At 50.6% G+C, this 22,096-nt stretch overlaps 1 protein-coding gene across 1 annotated transcript in view; it reads right to left on the reverse strand.

Moving 5' to 3' along the window:
* The window catches only part of CLTCL1 (clathrin heavy chain like 1), a 34,020-nt gene that overhangs the window by 3,989 nt on the left and 7,935 nt on the right, over positions 1 to 22,096 (reverse strand). The window contains exons 2-4 of the mRNA XM_045192719.2: positions 8,434 to 8,603; positions 6,344 to 6,407; positions 6,116 to 6,262 (exon numbers count right to left, since the gene is read on the reverse strand). Of these exons, the coding sequence (XP_045048654.2) occupies positions 6,170 to 6,262; positions 6,344 to 6,407; positions 8,434 to 8,603 (327 nt within the window). The 3' untranslated portion in view covers positions 6,116 to 6,169. The remainder of the gene's footprint in view (positions 1 to 6,115; positions 6,263 to 6,343; positions 6,408 to 8,433; positions 8,604 to 22,096) is intronic.

Here is a 22,096-nt window from a genome sequence, read left to right on the forward strand (position 1 = left end):
CTTTGCTAAAGTACTCCCTCATCACCTGGGTGAAGCAGGGCACGGCCAGGTCCACCAGGCTGGGACTCCAGGCCAGCTCCGGCATCACATTAAGGGAAGCAGGTCATGGCAGATGAAGAGCGAGGCCGCGAAGCACTCCCACTTGCCACGGCAGCCACTTCTCTGCCAGCTGGCGTCCCTTGACTCCGGAGTGTGCTGCATGGCGTCCTGCAACCGAGGCAACCGAGCTCAGCCACCTTGTCTTCCTGGGCTGGCAGGGTACGGGGACAGTGCCAAGCTCCATGAAGGCCCTCTCCTCATCCGTGCAGGGTTCCCTGTACCTCAGCTCCCGCCTGGTAGACAAAGTACCACCTCCAGGAGGGCTGAGGAGGGCAACAAGCATGGGCTTGGCAGCTTGATCTTGCAGAGCTGCTGAACTAACTGCCCAAGGGAGGCGGCACACACAACGCAGGTGCCCTGGGAGGCGAGACCCAGCCTCAGGGCCCCGCAGCACACAGAGGGGGTGCACGGGCACGGAAGGGGACGGTGACAGTGCCAGCAGGGCCTGCTGTGAAAGCCTGAGCCGCTGTGCTCGGGCCAACAGCCAGCACTGTCCTTCCAAAGTCAGCATGGAGCAGCTACAGGGGACACTCTAGTGCTCAAGAAATGGCGATTTGCCTTTGCTTCCTGACACAAGGAAGCCCCTCAAAATTCCCTGATCAGCCCTGGCCAGGTGGCTCAGTAGGTCGGAGCATCGTCCCACACACCAAAAGGTTGTGGGTTTGATAGCCGGGTGAGGATTTAAAAAAAAAAAAAGTCCCTAATCACTACTTTCATATTTGGCAAATTTCTTAGTCTAAAACAATCGAAAACATTATACCCACCCCGTGCTTAGTCATCAGTAAATTAGCCATTTCTATAACCATCCTCTGTTTTTAGCTACAATAGCAAGAACTGAATAACTGGGGTTGCCAACGTGTGTTAGCTCCCTCAGCCTCTGCAACCATTGGCACTCAGCTGATGTGAAATTTCACACGTAGCACAGCTGGTGTGAAATGCAGTGTGGTTGCCCACTGTGACTACCGCCACCCAGGGACAGCTACAGGATACTGTCCTTACAACTCCTCGAGCTCACTTGGTCACCGCCAACACGAGGCTCTGAGGTCCCTCTGGAGGCTGACCTGAGACCCAAAGCCCTGTAGGTTAGCCTGTGGCCTGCCCCTTGATCCGCCTCCAGGAAGGATCCAATCCCACCCGCTTGCTGCTTTGTTTGCCAAGTCCCGCCTTGTCCCCACACTTCCTACAAGGCACCAGGTCTCTCTCTTTATAAGATTTTAATCCTCGCCTGAGGAATATGTTTACTGAGTGTTTAGAGATAGAAGAAGGGGGAGAGAAATATGAAAGAGAAACGTGTGCACACCCTAGCTGGGGATTGAACCTGCAACCCTTTAGTGTCCAGGATGCCGCTCCAACCAACCAAGGCACCGGGCCAGGGCTCTCTCTTTTTTACCACCAAAGTCAATGGAGACTCAAGTGAAAGCTCCAGGACACCTTCAGGTCCTGTCTCCCCAGACATCAGACGCCAACGCGTCCCTCTCCCTATAGTGTCCTCCAGTCCAGTTGAGCCTCTTAGCTGGCTTGTTTCAACCCGCACCTGGAAGGAGCCTCTTCTCTTCCTCCTCAGGCCTTGTGGGCTGTCTCATGAACTCCCATAGCCTCCACTACCACACCAAAAAGTGGGTGTTTCCAGAACCTGGCAGCTTCCTGGAGGCTCAGATGCAATAAGCCCCACAGGGGACATCTCAGACTGTGCCCTCCTCCCACAGCCTGGAACCAAGGTGGAGCCTGAGATTCTCCCACACCTCCCCACTCCTAGTTACCACACCACCCATGTCACAGTCAGGGCATCTCTCCAGCTCCTGCCAAATCCCTGCCAGCTCCTGCCAGGGCCCTGCTCCCACCCCTGGCCCTGCTGGTTCTGGCCCATGACTTCACCCCTACAGACGACTGTTCTTCACTTGTGGGCAAGGTGGGCCCATGAACCTCTCACCTGTCTACACACCTGTGTGTGGGTCCCCTAGCCCTCACCTGCCTGTGTCCTGACACCTTCCCTCACGCCCTGCCTGTCCCAATGTTCCTCAGCAGTCCTAGTTACTGTCCCCTCTGCTCAGCTGGCTCCCCAGGTACAATGTGTACACTTCCAGGCAGTCCTCCTGCTCTACTTTCACCCGCAGCTCTGCGATCTGGAAAGCACACTTCCCGCCGCCCCACGACTGTTACAGGAGCAGCAGTCACCACTCAGCCTCTCTGGGGTGACCTGATGTAACGTCCACTCTCCCAGGGCTGCTACCCGGGGCGGCACCCCTGCCAGGGCACTTGTGTGTGTGTGGGGAGGGAGCTGAGCATTGTGGGCTCGTTAGCACCAGCACCCTTGCCCCCATCTACTAGATGTAGCATTGCACCCTCAGGCGTGACAGCTAAGTATCCTCTGGGGGTCAAAGTCACCCCTGACTCAGAACCACTGTACTGGAAAGGATACCAACCACTTTCTTCCTGGGTTCTCCTCCTGGTGCACGCCGCTCTGAGTGCCATTGCTGGCTGGGGGAGAACGGACGCCCCTCTGGCAGTGCTCACAGCACTGCTTGGTCACTCACTTCCTGCCCCAGTTTGTGAGAAGCCTGTGCATTCGAGACCCTGGTGTACCACTGGCAGGACAGGGCCGCTTCCCTCTGGTGTGTCAGAGACCCAGTGCCGCCTGCCAGGGCCAGCACCTAAACACTGTGACATGCAGTCCCAGAGCTTCTGCAGCATTTCCTCTTAGCTCCCTCTACAGGGGCCCTGTCAGCATCTCAGGAAGGACCATAAGAACTGTCACTAAGGACGAGGAGATGTCACGTGACAGCCCCAAACTGGAGGTGACAACTCAGTGAGAAGCTCAAGGTACCCTGACACTAAGGGTCTCTGGCATCAGCCCATGTGCTGTGAGAAGGAGGTGTCTGTCCTGGGAAGGCACTCAGGAGTGCTGAGGACAGCTATGGAAGTACCACCTCCAGGTCAAGCTCACGGCTCTTAGGGGCTCCTGGCACACCAGAACCTTGGAAATCGGCTCAGCCATGCAGCATGTTACACAAGGCCTTCTTGTGCAAGTGCACTTTAGCCCACGGGGGAGATGCCAGGCAGAGGGGTGGCAATGCCTTGCGGGCCAGGGATCTCTCCAGCAGCGCCCCCTGACCGGCAGATGCCTGGGCCCGGATCTGGACCCCCGGGCAGTACCAAGCCGCTGCTCAACAGCGGAAACACCTATTGTGAATGTGATTTTAACTTAGGGGTTATTAATTCCCCAAATTTGCTAGGAAGCAAAGTAGGGGCCAAGTGAACGCAACCACACTGTGTTTAGGGAGAGCAAAACTCACAAACAACTGCTAGGAAAATAATCAACCATTTGAGAGCAAATCTTTCAATCCAAATAACTTTCAAGGGCTATATGTTGACAATAGATATTCATCTTCTGGATTGCTCCCAACCCTCATCCTGTGTTTTTTTTTTTTTTTTTTTTTTTACATTTTTAAAATTGTTTATCAAGTAAAACCCTGTGTTCTAAAAACGCTACCTCCTTAACTTCATGTCACCACCACGAGGGTTTCCTGGTGGAGGGCTGTGAGCGCCCCCGACCCCCTACACACAAGCATCGGGCAGCATACAGGGGTGGGCAAGCAGGGTACTGGGACCAACCCTGAAGAAACGGTCTTTTTAGCAGAGCTCTGGTCCATTGGTTCTCGCCCTTGTACAGATACGCGGCAGTGTGCCTGAACTGGATCAGCGGGGCTTCTCCAGCCGCTGGGCCAGGCGATGTTGTCAAAGTTGTTGCAGGCGTAGACAGATGCTCTCAAACCCCGGGAGGTCACCGGCTTTCTGCAGGTGAGGGACATGGTGGAGCAGACACCAGGTATTACTCAGTACTGGTTGCCGCCACCACGGCCCCAGAAAGGTCTCTGTCCATCTACCCGAGGGGCCCCTTGGTGTCCACACCCATCCTGTGCAAGAGCAGCCTGCTGAGGACACACTGGCTGGTACAGACAGAGGCTCCCCAGTCCCTGAGCACCCAAGGCCAGTATCATGGCACCCTGAGACACGGGAGGAGGCCGCAGCAGCCTTCTGATAGGGCTCCTTTCCCCACACCCCCCGATAATCCTCCTCTTCCATCAGCAGGTGGTTGAACACCTCATTCACACACTTTCTGTGGCTCTGGACTGACCTCAGGTAAGGCTTCACCAGGGGCAACTGGCCTGCCTGAGTAGGGAGAACGAGCAGGACACTCAGACAAGTCTTCAGGGAACCGCTGGGTTGGGGGCCCTATAACATGCTGATAGGCTGGTCCTCTAGAGTCGACCAGCCCTACAATCACGCATGCAAAGAGGGCTGCTGGGTTACTCAGTAGACGCCAATTTCGACCGTGGACATTTTAGTGGGAAATGCTGCAGAAGCTCTGGCCATCAGTGATGCGATCACTGCTCTCTCATGCCCTGGTCTTATCTGTGAGGCATGTCATGGGACCCAAGACACCATGCTGACCACCACCTCTCCTCAGGAATCTGCTGATCCTGACTGTCATCAAGGTGGACCGAACGCGGGTTGGGGACACATCAGCTACCTACCTGGACAGCCACAACCTCCAGAGAGCACTACGAAACAAAAAGCACTGGCTCTGGCCGGGTAGCTCAGTTGGTTAGAGCATCGTCCTGATGCGCCAAGGTTGCAGGTCCAACCCCCAGCCAGGGCGCATACAAGAAGCAACCAATAAATGCACAAATAAGTGGAACAAACAAATTGATGTTTTTCTCTCTTTCCAATCAAAAGAAGAAAAAGAAAAAAAAAGCAACAGGAACTACCGCCTCAACTATGGCACATCATCAACTTTAAAAAGCATCCTGGTACTGGAGTTAAATGTGAAAAAAGCCACCTAGAACTGTCAGGTATGAGTTTTCCAGTGTGTGCCAGGGCACAAGAATGTGTGATCTGCCTGCCTTTCCACCAGCAACTGGCAAGACACCAGACTCCTCACACCACCGTGCTGATTACTGTGCATGTGCGGGACCTCGGGGCCAAGTGTTCCTTCTAACAGCTCCCAGTGAGGGCAGATGCTGAGACCTGGCTGGACACGCCACCTGCCGCCCAGGCCTTCCCTCAGCAGCCATATGTGGAATAGAAGGCACATGAGTCCCTGACCCAGAAGACAGGAGAGGAGCCCACCCCCACCCCCGTGGGAGCAGCAGGGCGGACATGCAGTCAGCTCCCTTCCCTGGCAGACAGCAAATGGGAGACCTGAGGGCAAATTATTCACCCAAGGCCACCACAAAACGAGGACACTCAGAGCAAAAGGTCCAGGGCCTGAAGATAGGGAGCTCACACCCTTACCAGCTAACGTGTGCACGGAGCTCACAGAGCAGCAGTCTGGAAACCAGAAACGCAAAACAGCAGAGGCCTGTGCGATGCTCACGCCCAGATACGACGCCTCCCACCAGTTTTTGGTGGCTGGTGGAACAGCCTGGGCTTCTGGTTTAGCCCATCTAGACTACAGGGGGTGGCAGCTCCTGGGAAGGCGGGCACCCGGGGGCAGACCTGGGTTCATGTCTCCCCCTGCAGATGTTCACTGCCCCTCTGTCAGATGCTTGAATTCCTCTGGGGCTGGCAGTGTTGGGGGAGACACATGAAGGAAAAAAATCCTGGGTGGTGAAAAATATTAAAAAATACAACAGGAAATGGTGGTAGACAGGGTCTGGGAGTCCTGAGCTGATGGGGTTGAAGGAGAGCAAACGGCAAGGTCCAGCTGCAAAGGGCCCAGCATGGGAGTGCGGTGAGGAGAGCATGGTCCTGGGAGGCTAGAGTGGCAGGAGGGGCAGGAGAGGCAGGCAGGGCCACAGCGGCACGTGGACCCACCCTGCCCTTAGCCTACGCATGCGGCCTCGGGCCAGTCACCACCTTTCCTAAGCGTCACCTCCCTTTGTGCAGACAGAATGAACCCCCCGGTGCAGCGGTGCAGACATGCCCTGGGGTGGCACACTGGTGCTCCTTCCACCTGCCCCTGGGACAGGCCTGGCAGAAGCAGGCAGGAGGCTGCACTCAGGTGCCTTCTTACCTTGGCAATGGTGTCCTTGAACTGCCCATCTCTCCAGGCATCTGGGGTGACTGATCATGGTGAGGATGCATTGTCATACTCCTCGTACCTGTCACAGAGGAACACCAGCTCCGCCCAGAGATGGGCTTGCCCTGTGGCTCTCAGCACCTGGTAGGACAATATAACCGAGGGTCAGGCTGGTGCCACGCGTGCATGTGGCAGCCAGAACCTAGAGGAGGGCTGAATTACCTTTGGGAGGTTGACACGGGACCAGAAGAACTCCAGGTGCTTCAGCATCTTCTGTGGCTTTGCCCTGCAGTAGAGAATGGCCAGCTCTGTGAACATGCCCATGTGGGCCTGCTCCAGGCCCAGGGCTGCCTCCACCAGGGACATCAGCTCCCTGAAGTTGCCCCAATCCTGACAGACCAAAAGCCACACTCGGGATCAGGGCAAACACACCGGGACACAGCCTCCCTGCAGGAGAACCCACTCCCAAGGACAGAAGGCATGCGATGACTGCAGGTCCTTGTGTCCAGCCCCAGCTCCCTCTTGGTTATGCACCCTGGTGACACCCTGCCTGGCATGCCTGAACCCTGAGTCTGCCTGGCTGCCTTCACACTAATGACCACAAACCTCGAGGGCCACCCCAGAGGACCATGTTATACCCTCCTCATTCCTGTCCTAACTCTCTGTGGATAGATAACCTTGCTTCTGTGTCACTGAGAAAACGGAAGCCATTAGAAGAAAATGCTGCATTTACTCACCTTCCAGCGCCTATACCCATGCTGTTTGTGCTAGAACCCACCGAGCCTGGAGCTCTAGGTCCCGCTGCCTCCCACCTACCAAGGCCACTGCACCGGCAACTCCCCATGTTCTCTCTCGGCATCAGCACCCCTCTCTATACACTGTCTTCAGCAAACATCCTGCTACTTCTCCCTTCCCAAAATGCCATTTCTCGACCCCATGTCCCATTTTTCTACACCTTTTTGCAGCAAAAACTCCTAAGAGCCGTTCCTGTTCCCTATTCTTGAGAGCCCACCCAGACAGGCTGTCTTGCCCCAGGACTCACAGTCACCAGTGTCCCCTCCCCTCAGCTCTCCTCCTGCCACCTTGTGGGCAGCAGGACCCACCCAATGACCACTCCCCCTCCTGAGTGCATCTGTTCACCTGGCTGCCCAGACCCCATGTCTCTGGAGTTCCTTCCTACTTTAGTCCAACTCGCGCGGGAGGCCCGGCTCAGTCTGTGACCTTGTCTTTGTCCACACTCACCCTGGTGGCGGCAGTCAGTCTTCGTGTGCCTTCTATATGCCAACGCGCCCATTTTATTTCTCCAGCTGGGTGTCTTCGGTGAGTACCAGACCCCTCTTCCCACTGCCTACCTGCCAGTTCTACACAATCATCAAACTGGCAACTCAGTCGGAGTATGTTTGAACCTGGATTCCTGTCCTTTCCTCCACACGGTTCCCACCTTCAGTCTTCACCGTGCCCTCTGATGGTAACTATTTCCAGTTCAAGCTAAAAACAAATGGAGTTGTCTTTGGCCTTTCTCTTTTACCCCACACCCATTCTGCTAGCACATTGAAAAAAGCCCCCCAAACCTGATCACCCGATGACTTCTCACCCCTGCATTACCACCACCCCAGAAGCTCTTTCGGCTTTCACCTGCCCAAACGTGAAGAGTCAGTTCTAGGTACAGAAGCCGGAAAGGGCTCCCCACCCTTCAGGTCCTGCACCCTACCACGAGTACAGCCTGAGTCCCTCATGATGGCTTCTTGCCCCGCCCCCCCGCCTCCTTCCCCCTTGAATACTTGGTCTGTCAACCACACCACAGCAAGTGTAACTACAACAGCAACGTGGAGAGCCCCCATGCTTCCACAGTTCTCCTGAGGTTCCCTCTCCTGGACTCCTGCATATGCCTGTCTCTCCAGCACTCAATAATCATACCCTCTGTGGGTACACACTCGGGGGACCTGGGGTACGGGCTGTGGCTCTGCCATACGATTGGCCCAAAGTTTTCGGCAAGTTACCCAAGGGTTGTCTCCACATGCAAACCACTGAATGGGCTTCTGAAAGTAACTTTCTGAAAGAGGGAGAGTACTATTAAAAATACGAATATCAGCCAGCAATAAAATCCGGATTTCTACCACAGCAATCTGAGTTAATTCATAGAAGGTGTCCAGCACGTGAAGGGATTTCCCACAGGGACAAGGCTTCACCTACGCTTAGCACACATGTGACACATACCAGGGAAGGACTGCCCCTTATGTGCAGCGTTTAGGTGTCACTCATCATCTCCACTGCCAGCAGAGGTCATCTCTGGCCAGCGCCTAGTTAGTTACCTGGCAAAAGCGCACCAGCTCCTCCAGATCACTGGCGTGAATGACACAGTTGTGCCAGGCAGACTCCTGCCCATCCACATCAGCGAAGCACACCCAGGGGAGGGACGGCCAGATAGCGTGAGCACCCCAAGACCGAGCACGGCACCCAACAGCTGCTTCCAGGGATGCAACTGCAAATGCAGAAAAATCAACAAACGAGATGTTTTAAGTTGGATTCTGAACAAGGAGTAACTATAGGATGCGTTGCATGAGATCGGGGTAAAAAATGGTGATGTTTCTAATCTGCAGGCCACGGGGGTGTTTGACACCATGGGGGAAAGAGGGCCCCTGCATTACTTCTGAGGCCTGAGATGTGGAGGTCTGTTTCAGTGACATGGAAGCGATGCTGGAATTTCAGCTTGGGGGTTTGAAAAGGATTTAACGAAGCTCAGGAATAACCGCCATCAGGGCGCATTCATCTGGGTGCTGTTCATACAGGAGGAGCCTGCTTCCGTAACCGCTTTTGAAACCGTGCTTTTGTTTTAGGCGCTGTACAGAATGCACACTTAATAACAAATCGTAAGAAGTGAAGAAACGCCGTATGTGGAAAGATGCTTCTGTTCGAAAGGGCACAGGAGGGGACCCTTGGGCTGCACTTCTTTTGAGGGCTGACCAGGAAGACACCCTCCTCCTCAAGCAGAGCTGGCTTTTCTCGAAGTTTCCCTACCTCTCTGTCTTCTATATACATCATGTATTTTCATCATACATATGTACACATCATATGTACATATGCACACACACACACACATGACATACATTCATGGTAGGTAAGGCAGGAAATACTGATGAACAGAAATCATCACACAACCCAGAGAAAAGATGTTGTTACTGCAAGACAAGACCTCTGCCCACTGGATCCCACGTGACGTACACTGGTGCCCACCTGCTCTCTTTCATTCACATGTATAGTGGAGCTACAGGGGACATTCTTCTTAAAATACTTCTCACAGAATACTGGAAACATTCCCTCCTGTAACTTTGCCCATTCACTCTTTAAAGAAAGATTTCTTTTTTGTTTTTAGAGAGAGGGGAAGAGAGGGAGTAAGAGAAACATCAACTGGTTGCCTGTTGTACACGCCCCGACTGGGGACCGAACCTGCAACCCAGGCAAGTGCCCTGACCAGGAATCAAACTGTCCATCTTTTGCTTTGCAGGAAGACACCACACTGGTCAGGGCATTCATTTTTTAAAAAATAAACATGCCCTCAATCCTTCTACTCTTACAAAGCAATTGTCCCACTTTTTTTTTTTTAATCCTCACCAGGACATGCCCATTGATCGTAGAGAAAGGGGAAGGGAGACAGGGAGCGAGAGGGAGATAAACATTGATGTGAGAGAGAAACATCAATTGGTTGATTGTCATGTGTGCCCTGACCAGGGACAGAACCCGCAACCTAGGTATGTGCCGCAACTGAGAATAGAACCCACTACCCTTTGGTTTACATGACAATGTTCCAACCAACTGAGCCACACTGGCCAGGGGTGCCTGTTAATTTTGAACAGCAGGGTAGAACTGCAATGTATATACTATTCAACCAAAATCCTGATAATGGTTTGATTTTAATCTTTTATTAAACAATGCTTTGGAGATTCATTGAAGCTAAACCCTTTACATCTCTCTGTGCAAACTTTTTCCCACTCACAGATGATTCTGACATTTTCAGAGAGCCGCTTCAAGACAACTTGCCCTACCAACTTACCACAAAAAGCCAATAATGTCACTTGGCACTAATTATGCTCATAAGGTGACATGATTTTAAAAAATATTTTAAGTTATGATACTACCTTATAATACTGATAATTCCATGCTATTAAGATAGCTTCTGGGGGCTGATTGGTCCCGCATGGGGTTCCTTGGGACCTTTGCTACAACCACAAATGCCAGCTGACAAAGGTCTCCATGCCAACCCGGAGGACTTGCAATCCTGTTGGGGCAAGGCAGGCATCCAGACTCTTCCATGTGGCACAAGGGTGCGGGGCACAGGAGGGAGGACAAGGAGGGGAGGTGTGGTAGGTGCACTCTCCTGGAGACTTCCCACACTTACCTCTTTTCATGCACGCGTGTAGTTGGCCTTGTGGCTGCCATCCACGGCTGCCTGATGCTCCCTGAGGTGGACCAGGGGGAAGCCAGGCGGGCAGTTAGAACACCAGTGTACAGCAGCTTGGTGGCCTTGAACATTCCCTCCTTGTAACAGCCTGTCTTCTACCTAAGGACAACTGGTGAGCCCTGCTGAGACCTTCTCAAACAGGAAGATTCCCCAGGGCTGGTTTGAAGTTCCTGGGTGGCAGGGGTATTTTGCTTTCCAAGGAGGTGAGTGTCTTGCTGATCACACAGTAGCCTGGGCCACCACAGAACTCCTGGAGGATGAGACATGCCCCCAGCTGCTGGACCTGCTCTCCACCGGCCTGCTCCTGCACGTGCCGGCTGTCATCTCCCACATCTGCACCCCAGGAGGCCCAGTCCCTCCTTTCCTTCCCATTAACAACTGCCCTCCATGAATCTTGTGCAAGCCGTCACCCACCAGCCCTCCTTGCTGCCTTCAGCACGTCTTCCTCATTCATTGATAGCTTTAGCTCTAACTTTCTGTGCTGTGGGGGCCTAGTATTCCTCATGACAACAGTTGGTCACTGTCAGAGAGCTACCACTCCCGAGGAACCCTGGCATAAGAACCCACTCTCTTCTTACTGCCTCCCCTTCTTTCGGCCCACTGCCTCAAGCACCCTAACTCTGGCCCCACATCCCCACCTAGCCTACGCTCCTCCCAGCTGGCTATCTCTGGGCAAGCTGTGTGGCTTCACCCTCACTCTCTCAGTTGTACTTGCTCCTACCCGCTTGATGAAACCCAGGTTCTGCTTAGGAAAGTCCTCTGCCGACTCACCCCTGGGACTGCTGAGCTAAACACAGACAGCCAAACCCCGGAGTGCCAACTGGTCTTTGTGGAACTTCATAATCTAACCTCAGAGGAGCGCCCAACACTGGCAATCCTACTCCCTTAGTCCACATACTCTGTCTTTGTCATCCATTTGCTATCTTTTCTCCTCAAATCTCTAACAGCTCAGGTTGTGTACTGGCTTCCAAGCAAACAGGCACAACCAGCAGAGCCCTTCCACAAGCACCAGGACAGTGCCTGCCCCCTCACCTGGTCACCAAGGCCAACCCTACTGTCCCACGTGACCCCAGCCCTGTTCATCTGCTCCGGTCCACTGTCCCAGCCAGTCCCTTCAGCGATTTCACCCTGTGCTAAATCACTCCTACAAGCTTCAGGAACCACTCCTCTTCCCCCCAGCTCGAAACCAAACCAGACCAGACCACCTTAACTCTGATCTCGGCTCAGCATCTCGGTGGTCTCGGCTCGGCACCACTCTGTTTCCACCACCCTCTCCTTCAGAGCAGCACTTCTCAGCGGAGGTGCTGTGGGTCTCAGAGCTCTCCTCGCTCTCTGGAGCCTGCTGCAATCGGGCTTCTGCAGACTCTTCGGCAGGTCGTCACACACAGGTCTCCAGCTCGTCACATGCAGTGTTGGGCTATCGCTCTCCCTGAGAGCCGCCTACTGGGTGCCCTGGATATTGCCCCCTGCTTCTCTCTCATTTCCTGGGCCCCTTTCCAACTCCACGACTTCCTGTCGCTGAGCTGTGGTGTGCCCTAGTCTCAGGTTTCAGCACTCCCCGCGCCCCCCACTCCCACATGTATACTGAAGGCTGCTACATGTACGGATCTAGTCTAGGGTTCTCCTTGGAGAACCAACCCCTGTATCCAGCTGGATAGACCCTTTGTGGATATTGACTAGAGGCAAACTTGTCACAGGGTGAGTCCTAACCGCCCCCCACGGCAGGGTCACACACTGCCCCCATCAGTGAGCACAAGTCCATCTGTCCAGAAGGACTGTCCTATACCCGAAAGCATGGAGTCACCTTGCTCCCTTCTTTCCATATGCACTCCGCCAGTAGCCCTGGCAGCTCCACCTTCAGGCTCGCCAGAAGCTCTGCCACTCAACTCTTGCCTAGATTACTGAACTGTCTTTTATCTGCTTTTGTTGAGAGCTAGGAAAGAGGGCTAGCCAATTTTAAGCATTGCTAAGCAGAAAACCTCTTGAAGGTCACCAGAATAGATAGGGGAGAGAAACAACATTGTTGGCCAAAGTAAGGGTAAAGGTAAACAATACGTGATTTGCAGAGGGCTTATTCTGAGTTACAGCCAATTAGAGGGCCATAAAACTTTGGGTGCCAGACTCATCTCGGGTCTGGACCCTTATCTTTAAACTGAGGGTACAAATTAAGTGGGACAGACAGATGGTTCTTATCAACAGAAGACAGACAGATAGTTCCTCCTGACCCCAGAGCTATGCAGAGATAACCGAAACTCCCACTTTTGTAACTTGCTTGCTTGCTTCTCACCGTATAAAAGAGCTAGCCTGTGAGCGTTCGGCGCGACTCCCCTTTGCAGCTTTAACGGGCACCCTGGGAGTTCGCCCCTGCGCAGGTAAAAATAAAGTACCATCTAAGTGTACTCCACACGTCTCCATTTGATTTTCTGCTCGCGTACGGGATACAACATTTGGAGGCCCCAGCGGGATCTCCCTTTTGGGAGTTTTGCTTTCGGAGACTGGGTGGACAGTTCGAACTCAGTAAGTAATTTGTCAGGATCCTGTTTTGGTTTTGGTTTCAGTCCTCCGGAGGCTTTGCCCTGAGGTAGTAGGCAGGACGCTGCCGGTACCCTACCCAGGGGTTCGGAGAATAGTGGGACGCCACTTCCGAATATAGGTTTTGTCTCTGTGCCGAGCGGCCTTGTTGTGTTTGTCTGTGTTATGTTGTCGGAGGTATGTTATTAATGTAGTGAGAATGAGAGTGTGATTGTGTCTGTGGCTCCACCGGCATCAGCCTACGGAGCGTGCGTGGGCCCCAACCTGCGGTTCCTTAGTCTGTCATATGGCATAACGGCTGGGAGTTTAACCCGAATTCTACGCGGGCAGCCTTAGCTAAGACAGACCTGAGTCCTCGCGAGAGGAGAGGCCAGGCGGGCGAGGCGAATATCCTCCGACCTCGTTAGCTGTTTGTCTCGATATTGTGCTTGTCTCAGTTATGTGAAACTAACCCTTGTGAAAATGGGCCAGCGGGAGTCCACCCCCGAACTCCCCGCTTGATTGCATCTTGAATAACTTTTCTGATTTCCAGCGCCGTGCATGCGGCTACGGGAGCGTGCAGCTCGATCCGGAGTTCCTGCAGACTCTTTGCCAGCTAGAGTGGCCGACTTTTGGTGTCGGATGGCCTGCAGAGGGGACTTTCGACCTCCCGGTATTGTTTGCAGTTCGGGCCACAGTTTATAGAGCCCCACACCCCGATCAGATAGTTTACATCAATGTGTGGGTAGATATAGCCCCAGACAAGCCAGGCTATATTCAGAAATGTCTAAGAAGGGGTGCTTCCCGCGGAAGAACGGTTCTGTTGGCCGCGGGAAGAGGAAAACAAAAAGAAATTCCCGGAGCCCTCCGCGCCGAGAGGGCGGAGGGTGCCTAAACTCTACCCCCACCACTACCAGGACCTGGGGAGGACATGTTAGACCCCTTGAATGTGCTCCCTCCCTACCCTAGGAGGGAAGTGCCGCATTCTACCCAGCCGGAGGAGGGAGGGACACTCTCAAGCCCTCCTCACACCCGAGGGGGAACTAGAGAAGGGGAGGAGGCTCTAGAATTCCCAGCACCTCCGGCACTTCTGCCACTCCGTGAGGCACCGCCCGGACCGGGTGCCCCTGCTGGAGCACCCCCTCGGTTGATATATGTTCCTTTCTCCACTAGTGATCTGTATAATTAGAAACACCAGAATCCCCCATTTTCTGAGAAACCGCAGGGATTAATTTCCCTACTAGAAACTATATTTAGGACTCACCAGCCAACCTGGGATGATTGTCAGACTCTATTTACCTCAGAAGAAAGGGAAAGAATTTATAGGGAGGTTGCAAAGATTGTGTTGGGAGAAGGGGAGGGAGGAATCTCCCACTGCTTTCCTAGAAAGATTACTACAGGCAGGTGCGGTAGTTCTTAGGAGCAATAGGATAGTGCCGCCTCTGGATTCTTGGGTTTGCAGAATTGGCCAAGCCTCTCCATGAACTTACGAGGGGAAAAGAGGGAAATATAACTTGAACTGAAAAAGAGAACCAAGCCTTTGAGGCGCTTAAGGCAGCTTAGGTATCTGCACCTGCCAAATTTAGGAAAGCCGTTCCAGCCGTTTGTGGCAGAAAACGGAGGCATTGCAAAGGGAGTGCTGAGCCAGGCTTTAGGACCCTGGAGAAGGCCCGTGGCCTATTTGTCCAAGAGATTGGACCCAGTAGCCTCAGGGTGGCCAGCCTGCTTACTAGCTCTAGTTGCCACAGCCATGCTAGTGAAGGAGGCCAGCAAGCTCACCCTTGGACAGAATTTGCAGATAATTGGGGAGCATCATATAGAGAGAATTTTGAAATCCTCTCCTGATCGCTGGTTGTCTAATGCACGGCTAACTCAGTACCAGGTGCAGTTGCTGAATTCCCCATCAGTCCAGTTCCTGAAAAGTGCCGCCTTGAATCCAGCCACCCTGCTTCCAGCCCCTGATCCAACCATCATGCATAGCTGCCATGAAATATTAGAGCAGGTCACAGGCATGCGCCCAGACTTGCGGGATGAGGCATACAAAAAACCAGAGCTCGCTCTGTTCTCGGATAGCAGTAGTTTCCTTAGGGAAGGGCAGCGGTACACGGGGGGCTGCGGTAACCACGGAAACTGAAGTCCTTTGGCAGCAAGCCCTGCCAAAAGGAACTTCAGCCCAGAGGGCGGAGTTGATGGGGCGTTTGCAAGGTCTAATCTTAAGAAAGCTGCAGGATGTCCCTGCATATCTAGGGACTTTGAGTAGAAGATGCCTGTACTGGTAGGGACTTTTGGCTGCCACGTACTGAGTTTAAGTGCTGAGTTTAAGTACAGTCCTTCCCAGGGTGGGAAAGGAGCAGGGATTAAAGGTAGACTGTAGTTAAATCTGGATGGGCAAAAATATGTAGAAAGGTTGTGAAAGTTTTAAACCTGGAGGAAAGGAAACCTCAACTACTTGTTTTCTGGTTTTATGGTAATGTAGTTTCATTTTGCTTCCGTTTCTAATCAGAAACCCCCTGTATCTGAAGACCTAGTTAGGGTCACCTGAAGACCTAGTGAAGGTCGCCTGTAACCGGTTGGAGAGAATGCCTTTGCCACTCAGGACCCAGGAAGGGTCATTTGGGCCTGATGTGTGTTTCAGCCTGAGGCAAAGGAGCATGTCTCTGCCAAGAGACGGGACCTGAATGGCATGTCTCTGCGGAGGCTCCAGTAGACGCACCGGTGCAAGAGGATGCCTCTACCTGTGTGCTGTTCTTATAGAACTCCGTCTGTGTTTTAGATTTTGTTCTGTATCTTCTCTGAAAAGAAAATTGAGGATTCCAGGGATAGTTAAAACTTCACACTCTGTAGGAAAGTGAACAAGGGAAAGTGCAAGATATGTAAATGAAGATGTATGAAAGGATACAGAAGGTTAGTGGATGTTGCAGAAAGTCTATGGGAAGCTGTAAAGATAGAAGAGGGTTTGTAAAAAGGTGTGTAAAAGGTTATAAAAGTTTGTGAAAGTTTTGGAAAGAAAGTGTGTGGGGCCAGTAATAGAAGGTATAAGGCATAGAGATGCAATCTTAGTAGATATCAGAAGGAAAAGAATTTTCCTTCGCACTTGGTATTTTTCTCCCTACCTGATCCCTCCAGAATTTGGCATTCTGAAGGAGTGAGTAATGACATAAGGTTTCTCTGCATAAATCCATTAAGACCAGTCATTAATAGTTTGTTAACCGATGCTTTGACTGGAATGTCACGCCTGAAGGAGGCATGTCTGGGTTCTGGTTGTCACCAGGAAGCCCCGAGGAACTGGGATTGACTTGAGAAGCTAGCAAAAGCCCACAGGAAGAAGCCTGGCACCTTGGTTGATTGTGTGGTTCGTGGTAGTCTTTCCAGGGAAGGAACGAAGGTTGCTTTCCTGAAAGATGGATAAAAAGGAACCTGTAGGCACAACGAAAGCCTCAAGGATTTAAGTGAAACAACTGGTACAGGTGAAGCCAGGTGGCAGATGTGTGGCTCTGCTTCTGTGCCCTGAGGGGCAGACTGAAGTCAGTCTAAAGGTTCCCTGAGTGAGTTCCAGCGAAGCGAACTTAAAGATCATAGGCGATCCAGGCTGCTCTTGGTGTGTTTATGCAAACGAACAGGCAGAATTAAAAGTTGGACTCAAAGTAGTCTCTTTAATAACGATGAGGGTGATCTTAAGGAGAAAAATCATGGTCTAAGGAAAATCACAATGCTCAGTATTGGATATAGGAATCATGCAGCTGTCTTGAAAGTTTGCTTTCATTTGAAAGTTGAAACTGGGTTTGTAATATTACCGAAGATGTTCAATTTACAGGCACGAAGGGCCTGTCAAATTGCCATTGCTGTATGTCATCGCAGCAAGGGCCTTGCAACTGAATGCCTTCCCAAAAGACAGTCTCACCAGCATAGAGACTGGCTTGGGAGTGGTTGTGTAAATTAACCTGCGTGTTCCTCCTTCTGTTTTCATAGGGCGTGGGACTATGGCCTCATTACCTGAGAGAATGGTTGCAATATAGGCCTCACTTAAGGAGCCCATCTTCATCATCTACCCCTGAGACTCAGCTAGTTTGGTTAAACTAGGTAGTTAGGTTAGTAAAGGGTTTGAGAGATCTGTGGGCTTCACTTCAGAGCTTATCTTCCCTTTTCTGTCCTAATAGCCAAGACAGAAAGGGCCCAGAGACCTGAAAGGAGAGAAATCCTGATATATTCCCCTCAGCCTGAGTGAAGTGTAGTGAGCCACAGGGTTTTGGATAGGTGTAGCATGTCTCATACACCTTCCTCCAGATAAGCCATTCTTTACCTAGGTGCCTGCCTTTCTGATTCGGTAATTATGATTTAATTGTGCCTTCCAACTCTCTTGCCAAATCTGTCACCTCCAGAATACGACGAGGATGCCAACTGTCCAGTAATGCCAGCCTTTGGACACCGAGCCTGCAACTTCGCAGTGACAGCCAACTGACTTGGATTAAATAAGGTCCTTCCCCTTACAGGAAAGGACTCCCTCCGTGCTGCACCCCCTTTCAGGGCACCCCTGACCCAAGGTTAGGTAGGACAACGTCCATGTCCAGCCGGAAGCAGTTACAAGAAGATGAGACCTTCGCCCATTGTCCTTTATATAATTATAAAGGGGTTATATATCTGAAAGGAAGGATTGAAGCAGGGTGCCGCCAAGAGGAGGGCCCCGGAAGGGATTTGTAATAGGGTCCAGAACTCAAGGTGTACCATTCCTAGGCCCCTTACTCATAATTCTTCTGGGGATTAAGCCTAGGGCCTTGCATCCTACAGACCCTAGTTCAGAATCTAGAAGCCACAGTCACTCGTACTGCAGTAGCTAAGGTGCTGGCCCTTCAGAATTATCAGCATCAGTACCAGAAACTAAGGCAGTTTACTGATACCCAGAACTATGGCCAGCTCTATAGTGATGCTAAAGGAGCCGAGAACAACTTTTTGCATCAAAAGGGGGGAATATAGTAGATAATGGTTTAGTTAGTATGCTGCTCCCAGTTACTATGCTGCTTCCAGGTTGCCCCTGGCTGCTTACTTACAGGTTCAGTGAGCCCAGGTGGCACTAAGGGAACCTGTGCTCAGGTTTGGGGAGGAAGTGAACCCCTAGGCTCTATAAGCTGAGCCTGCATGAATATTAGGAATTGGATACTAAGCCATGTAGGTACACCACCATTTTAGGTAAGCCGATTATAGAAATGTTGTTTAACAACAAGGAACATGACCCACTCCTCCGAAAAGAATCCAGGATTACTGAAAGCCCCTGAGGGCATTTGGTTTATATGCCTCCAAGGAATATATCTTTGTTTGCCACCAATTTCTTATCAAGAATTTCGTGTAACTGGGTACATAATTCCCCAAGTGTATCTCTATGCAGGAAACCCAGATTTTGTTCTCCCCTCTAGGACTAGGAAAAAAAAACTCCCCTTCTTATACCCATAGTAGCCACTGTTAGGATCTTAGGGTCCCCCGCACTCAGTGCCGCAGCCCTCATTCGGGAGATTTAGAGTTAAGGCAGCTTTTGCAGACTTTCTCTAAGGACATATCTCTGCTGCAAGATCAGGTAGCTGATTTAGAAAGACTGGTAGACTCCTTAGCAGAGGTAGCTGTCCAAAATCGGAGAGGATTAGATGTATTGTTCTTAAGGAAAGAAGGATTATGTGCAGCATTAGGAGAAACTTGTTGCTTTTATGCTAATCATTCAGGGATAATTAGAGATAGTATCAAGGTCTTAACCCAGAGACTAAAAGAATGAGAAAATCTAGAAGAACCAACGCAGGAATCTATTAAGATGTCCCCATAGTTGACTACCCTGATTTCCTCTATTAGTGGGCCTTTATTAATTATACTCCTCTGTTTAACCTGTGGCCCCATCATTAGTATGATTCAAGGATTTGACTCATAAGTGCCAACAAGGAAATGGGGGAATGTTGAGAGCTAGGAAAGAGGGCTAGCCAATTTTAAGCATTGCTAAGCAGAAAACCTCTTGAAGGTCACCAGAATAGATAGGGGAGAGAAACAACATTGTTGGCCAAAGTAAGGGTAAAGGTAAACAATACGTGATTTGCAGAGGGCTTATTCTGAGTTACAGCCAATTAGAGGGCCATAAAACTTTGGGTGCCAGACTCATCTCGGGTCTGGACCCTTATCTTTAAACTGAGGGTACAAATTAAGTGGGACAGACAGATGGTTCTTATCAACAGAAGACAGACAGATAGTTCCTCCTGACCCCAGAGCTATGCAGAGATAACCGAAACTCCCACTTTTGTAACTTGCTTGCTTGCTTCTCACCGTATAAAAGAGCTAGCCTGTGAGCGTTCGGCGCGACTCCCCTTTGCAGCTTTAACGGGCACCCTGGGAGTTCGCCCCTGCGCAGGTAAAAATAAAGTACCATCTAAGTGCACTCCACACGTCTCCATTTGATTTTCTGCTCGCGTACGGGATACAACACTTTCACTGCTTCCGCTGCTGTCCTTCCGTCTGTTTTCAGCACAGCAACCAGAGAGGTTCTGTGAACACCTAGATCAGATCACATCCCTGCTCAGCCCAGAATCCTCCAGACTCACCCAGAGTGGAAGCCGGTGTCCTGACTACAGCCCACGAGTCCCGACAAACAGTGCCAACTGCCTCTCCCCACAGTTGCCTCTTTGGCTTGACCTCCAAGCCCTCTGGAGTTGGATTGTTCTGCTTCAGCCCCCAGGGCTGCCCCTGCACTGCTTCTGGAACCTACCCAAACACTCCCTCTTCCTTGGTAATGGGATGCAGCCTCAAGCCCTCCCCTCTGGGCCACCTTCTCCACCCCCCTGAGAACAGTGCCGCTCACCTTTACACCCACTGCCTGCCCTGACTCGCCCACGCCTCCCTGCTGCACTTCGTCCCTTCACACCTCCCACGTAAGACACCACAGACTTCTTGAGTGGGCAAAAATTTGACTATTTTCACTGTTGCATGCACAGCCCCCACCCTGGCACAAGGTAGATGCTTGATAAAAGTTTGTTGAATGGATGAATAAAGAAAGTATTATATCTAAGGAAATACAGGGAATTTACAAGAAATCCAGGGGAAATGAGTTAAATGACATCATGGAGATGCAGTCAGCAGAAAGCAGACCGTGAGGCTGAATTGTGCTGACTCCATCCTGAAGGACTGCGGGAGGTGGTGAGCACACCAGGCCTCGCTTGGTGTGCTCCCCGCCTGGGCTAAGAACGAGACACACTGTCCTCGTTCCCCAGTCTGCCCAGTCTCAGGTGGGATTTAGCTTCCGTATGGCCCGGGGCAGGTCTTCTGACTACCGTGTTTAACAGACTCCCCCCGCCCCCAGGAGAATCCTGCTCTGAATTCGGAGGGGGATTTGGGCAAGGTTTTGTTTTCTAACACTTTTATTCATTTTCTGATAGTAATTGTAAAAGTGTGTTCACTGATTAAAAGAAGACTTGGCTAACTCAGGCAAGTAAAAGGAAAATATGGTATTGCCCAATTTCAAATCTTAGCAGTTTCCGCTGTCCCATCTTGGGCGTTTTTCTGGGCTGATATGTTCATTATATTGCACGTGCAGGGTTTCACTCTGCTGAAACTTATCTGAAAGGTTTTTCTGTTACAAAGAAATTTTCTTCTTCCATTCAGGATGTTCGCTGTCTTTTTGTTTTGCTGGCTGTTTCCTTTGCTGTGCAAAAGCTTTTTAGTTTGATGTAGTCCCACCCGTTTACTTTTTCTTTTGTTTCCTTTGCCAGAGGACATAGATCAGAAAATACGTTGCTCAGAGAAATGCCAGAGATTTTCCTGTGTTTTCTACTAGGAGCTTTATGGTTTCGAGTCTTGCATTTAAGTCTTTAATCCATTTTAAGTTTATTCTTGTATATGGTATAAGAAGGTGGTCTAGTTTCATTTTTTCCACGTATCTGTCCAATTTCCCCACCGCCATTTATTGAATAGACTGTCTTTAGCCCATTGCATGTTCTTCCCTCCTTTGTCAAATGTCAATTGCTCATACAGATGTGGGTTTACTTCTGGGCTCCCTATTCTCTTCCATTGATCTATAGGCACGTTTTAATGCCAGTACCATGCTGTTTTGATTACTGTAGCCTTATGGTATAGTTTGATAACAGGTAGGGTGATACCTCCAACTTTGTTTTTCTTTCTCAAGATTGCTGTGGCTCTCCAGGGTCTTTTGTGGTTCCATATAAATTTTGGGGTTATTTGTTCTAGTCCTATAAATTATAGCATTAGTATTTTGATATTAATTGAGTTGAATCTATACATTGCTTGGGGTAGAGTAAGGACATTTTAATGTTAATTTTTTTCCTATTCATGAACACAGTATACGCTCCCATTTACTTGTATCTTCTTCAATTTCTTTCTTCGGTTTCTTTATAATTTTCCAAGTACAGGTCTTTTACCTCCTTGGTTAAATTTACTCCTAGGTATTTTATTTTTGGTGCAATGTAAAGGGGATTGTTTTCTTAGCTTCCCTTTCTGATAGTTCATTACTGATGTAAAAAATACAACTGATTTCTGAATATTTATTTTGTATCCTGCTACTTGACTGAATTCATCAGTTCTAGTAGCTTTTTGGTGTTTTTGGATTGTTTAGGGTTCTCTATATACAGTATCTTATCATCAGCAAATAATGAGTTTTACTTCTTCCTTTCTAATTTAGATGACTGTTATTGCTGTGGCTAGGGCTTCTAGTACTATGTTGAATAAGAGTGGTGAAAGCAGATAGCCCTGACTTGTTCCTGTTCTTAAGGGAAACGCTTTTGGCTTTTCCCATTGAGTATGATGTTAGTTATGGGTTTGTCATATAGGGCCTTTACTATGCTGTGGTATTGTCCATCTATTCCCACTTTCCTGAAAGTTTCTATCTTAAAGGGGTACTGGATTTTATCAAATGCTTTTTCAGCATCTGTTAATATGATCACATGATTTTATAAAAATCCTCACCCAAGGATAGGTTTAGTGACTTGAGAGAATGAGAAGGGAGTAGGGAGGGAGGGAGAAGGAGA

The sequence above is a fragment of the Desmodus rotundus genome, chromosome 7, assembly GCF_022682495.2.
Source record: "Desmodus rotundus isolate HL8 chromosome 7, HLdesRot8A.1, whole genome shotgun sequence".
NCBI lineage: Eukaryota > Metazoa > Chordata > Mammalia > Chiroptera > Phyllostomidae > Desmodus > Desmodus rotundus.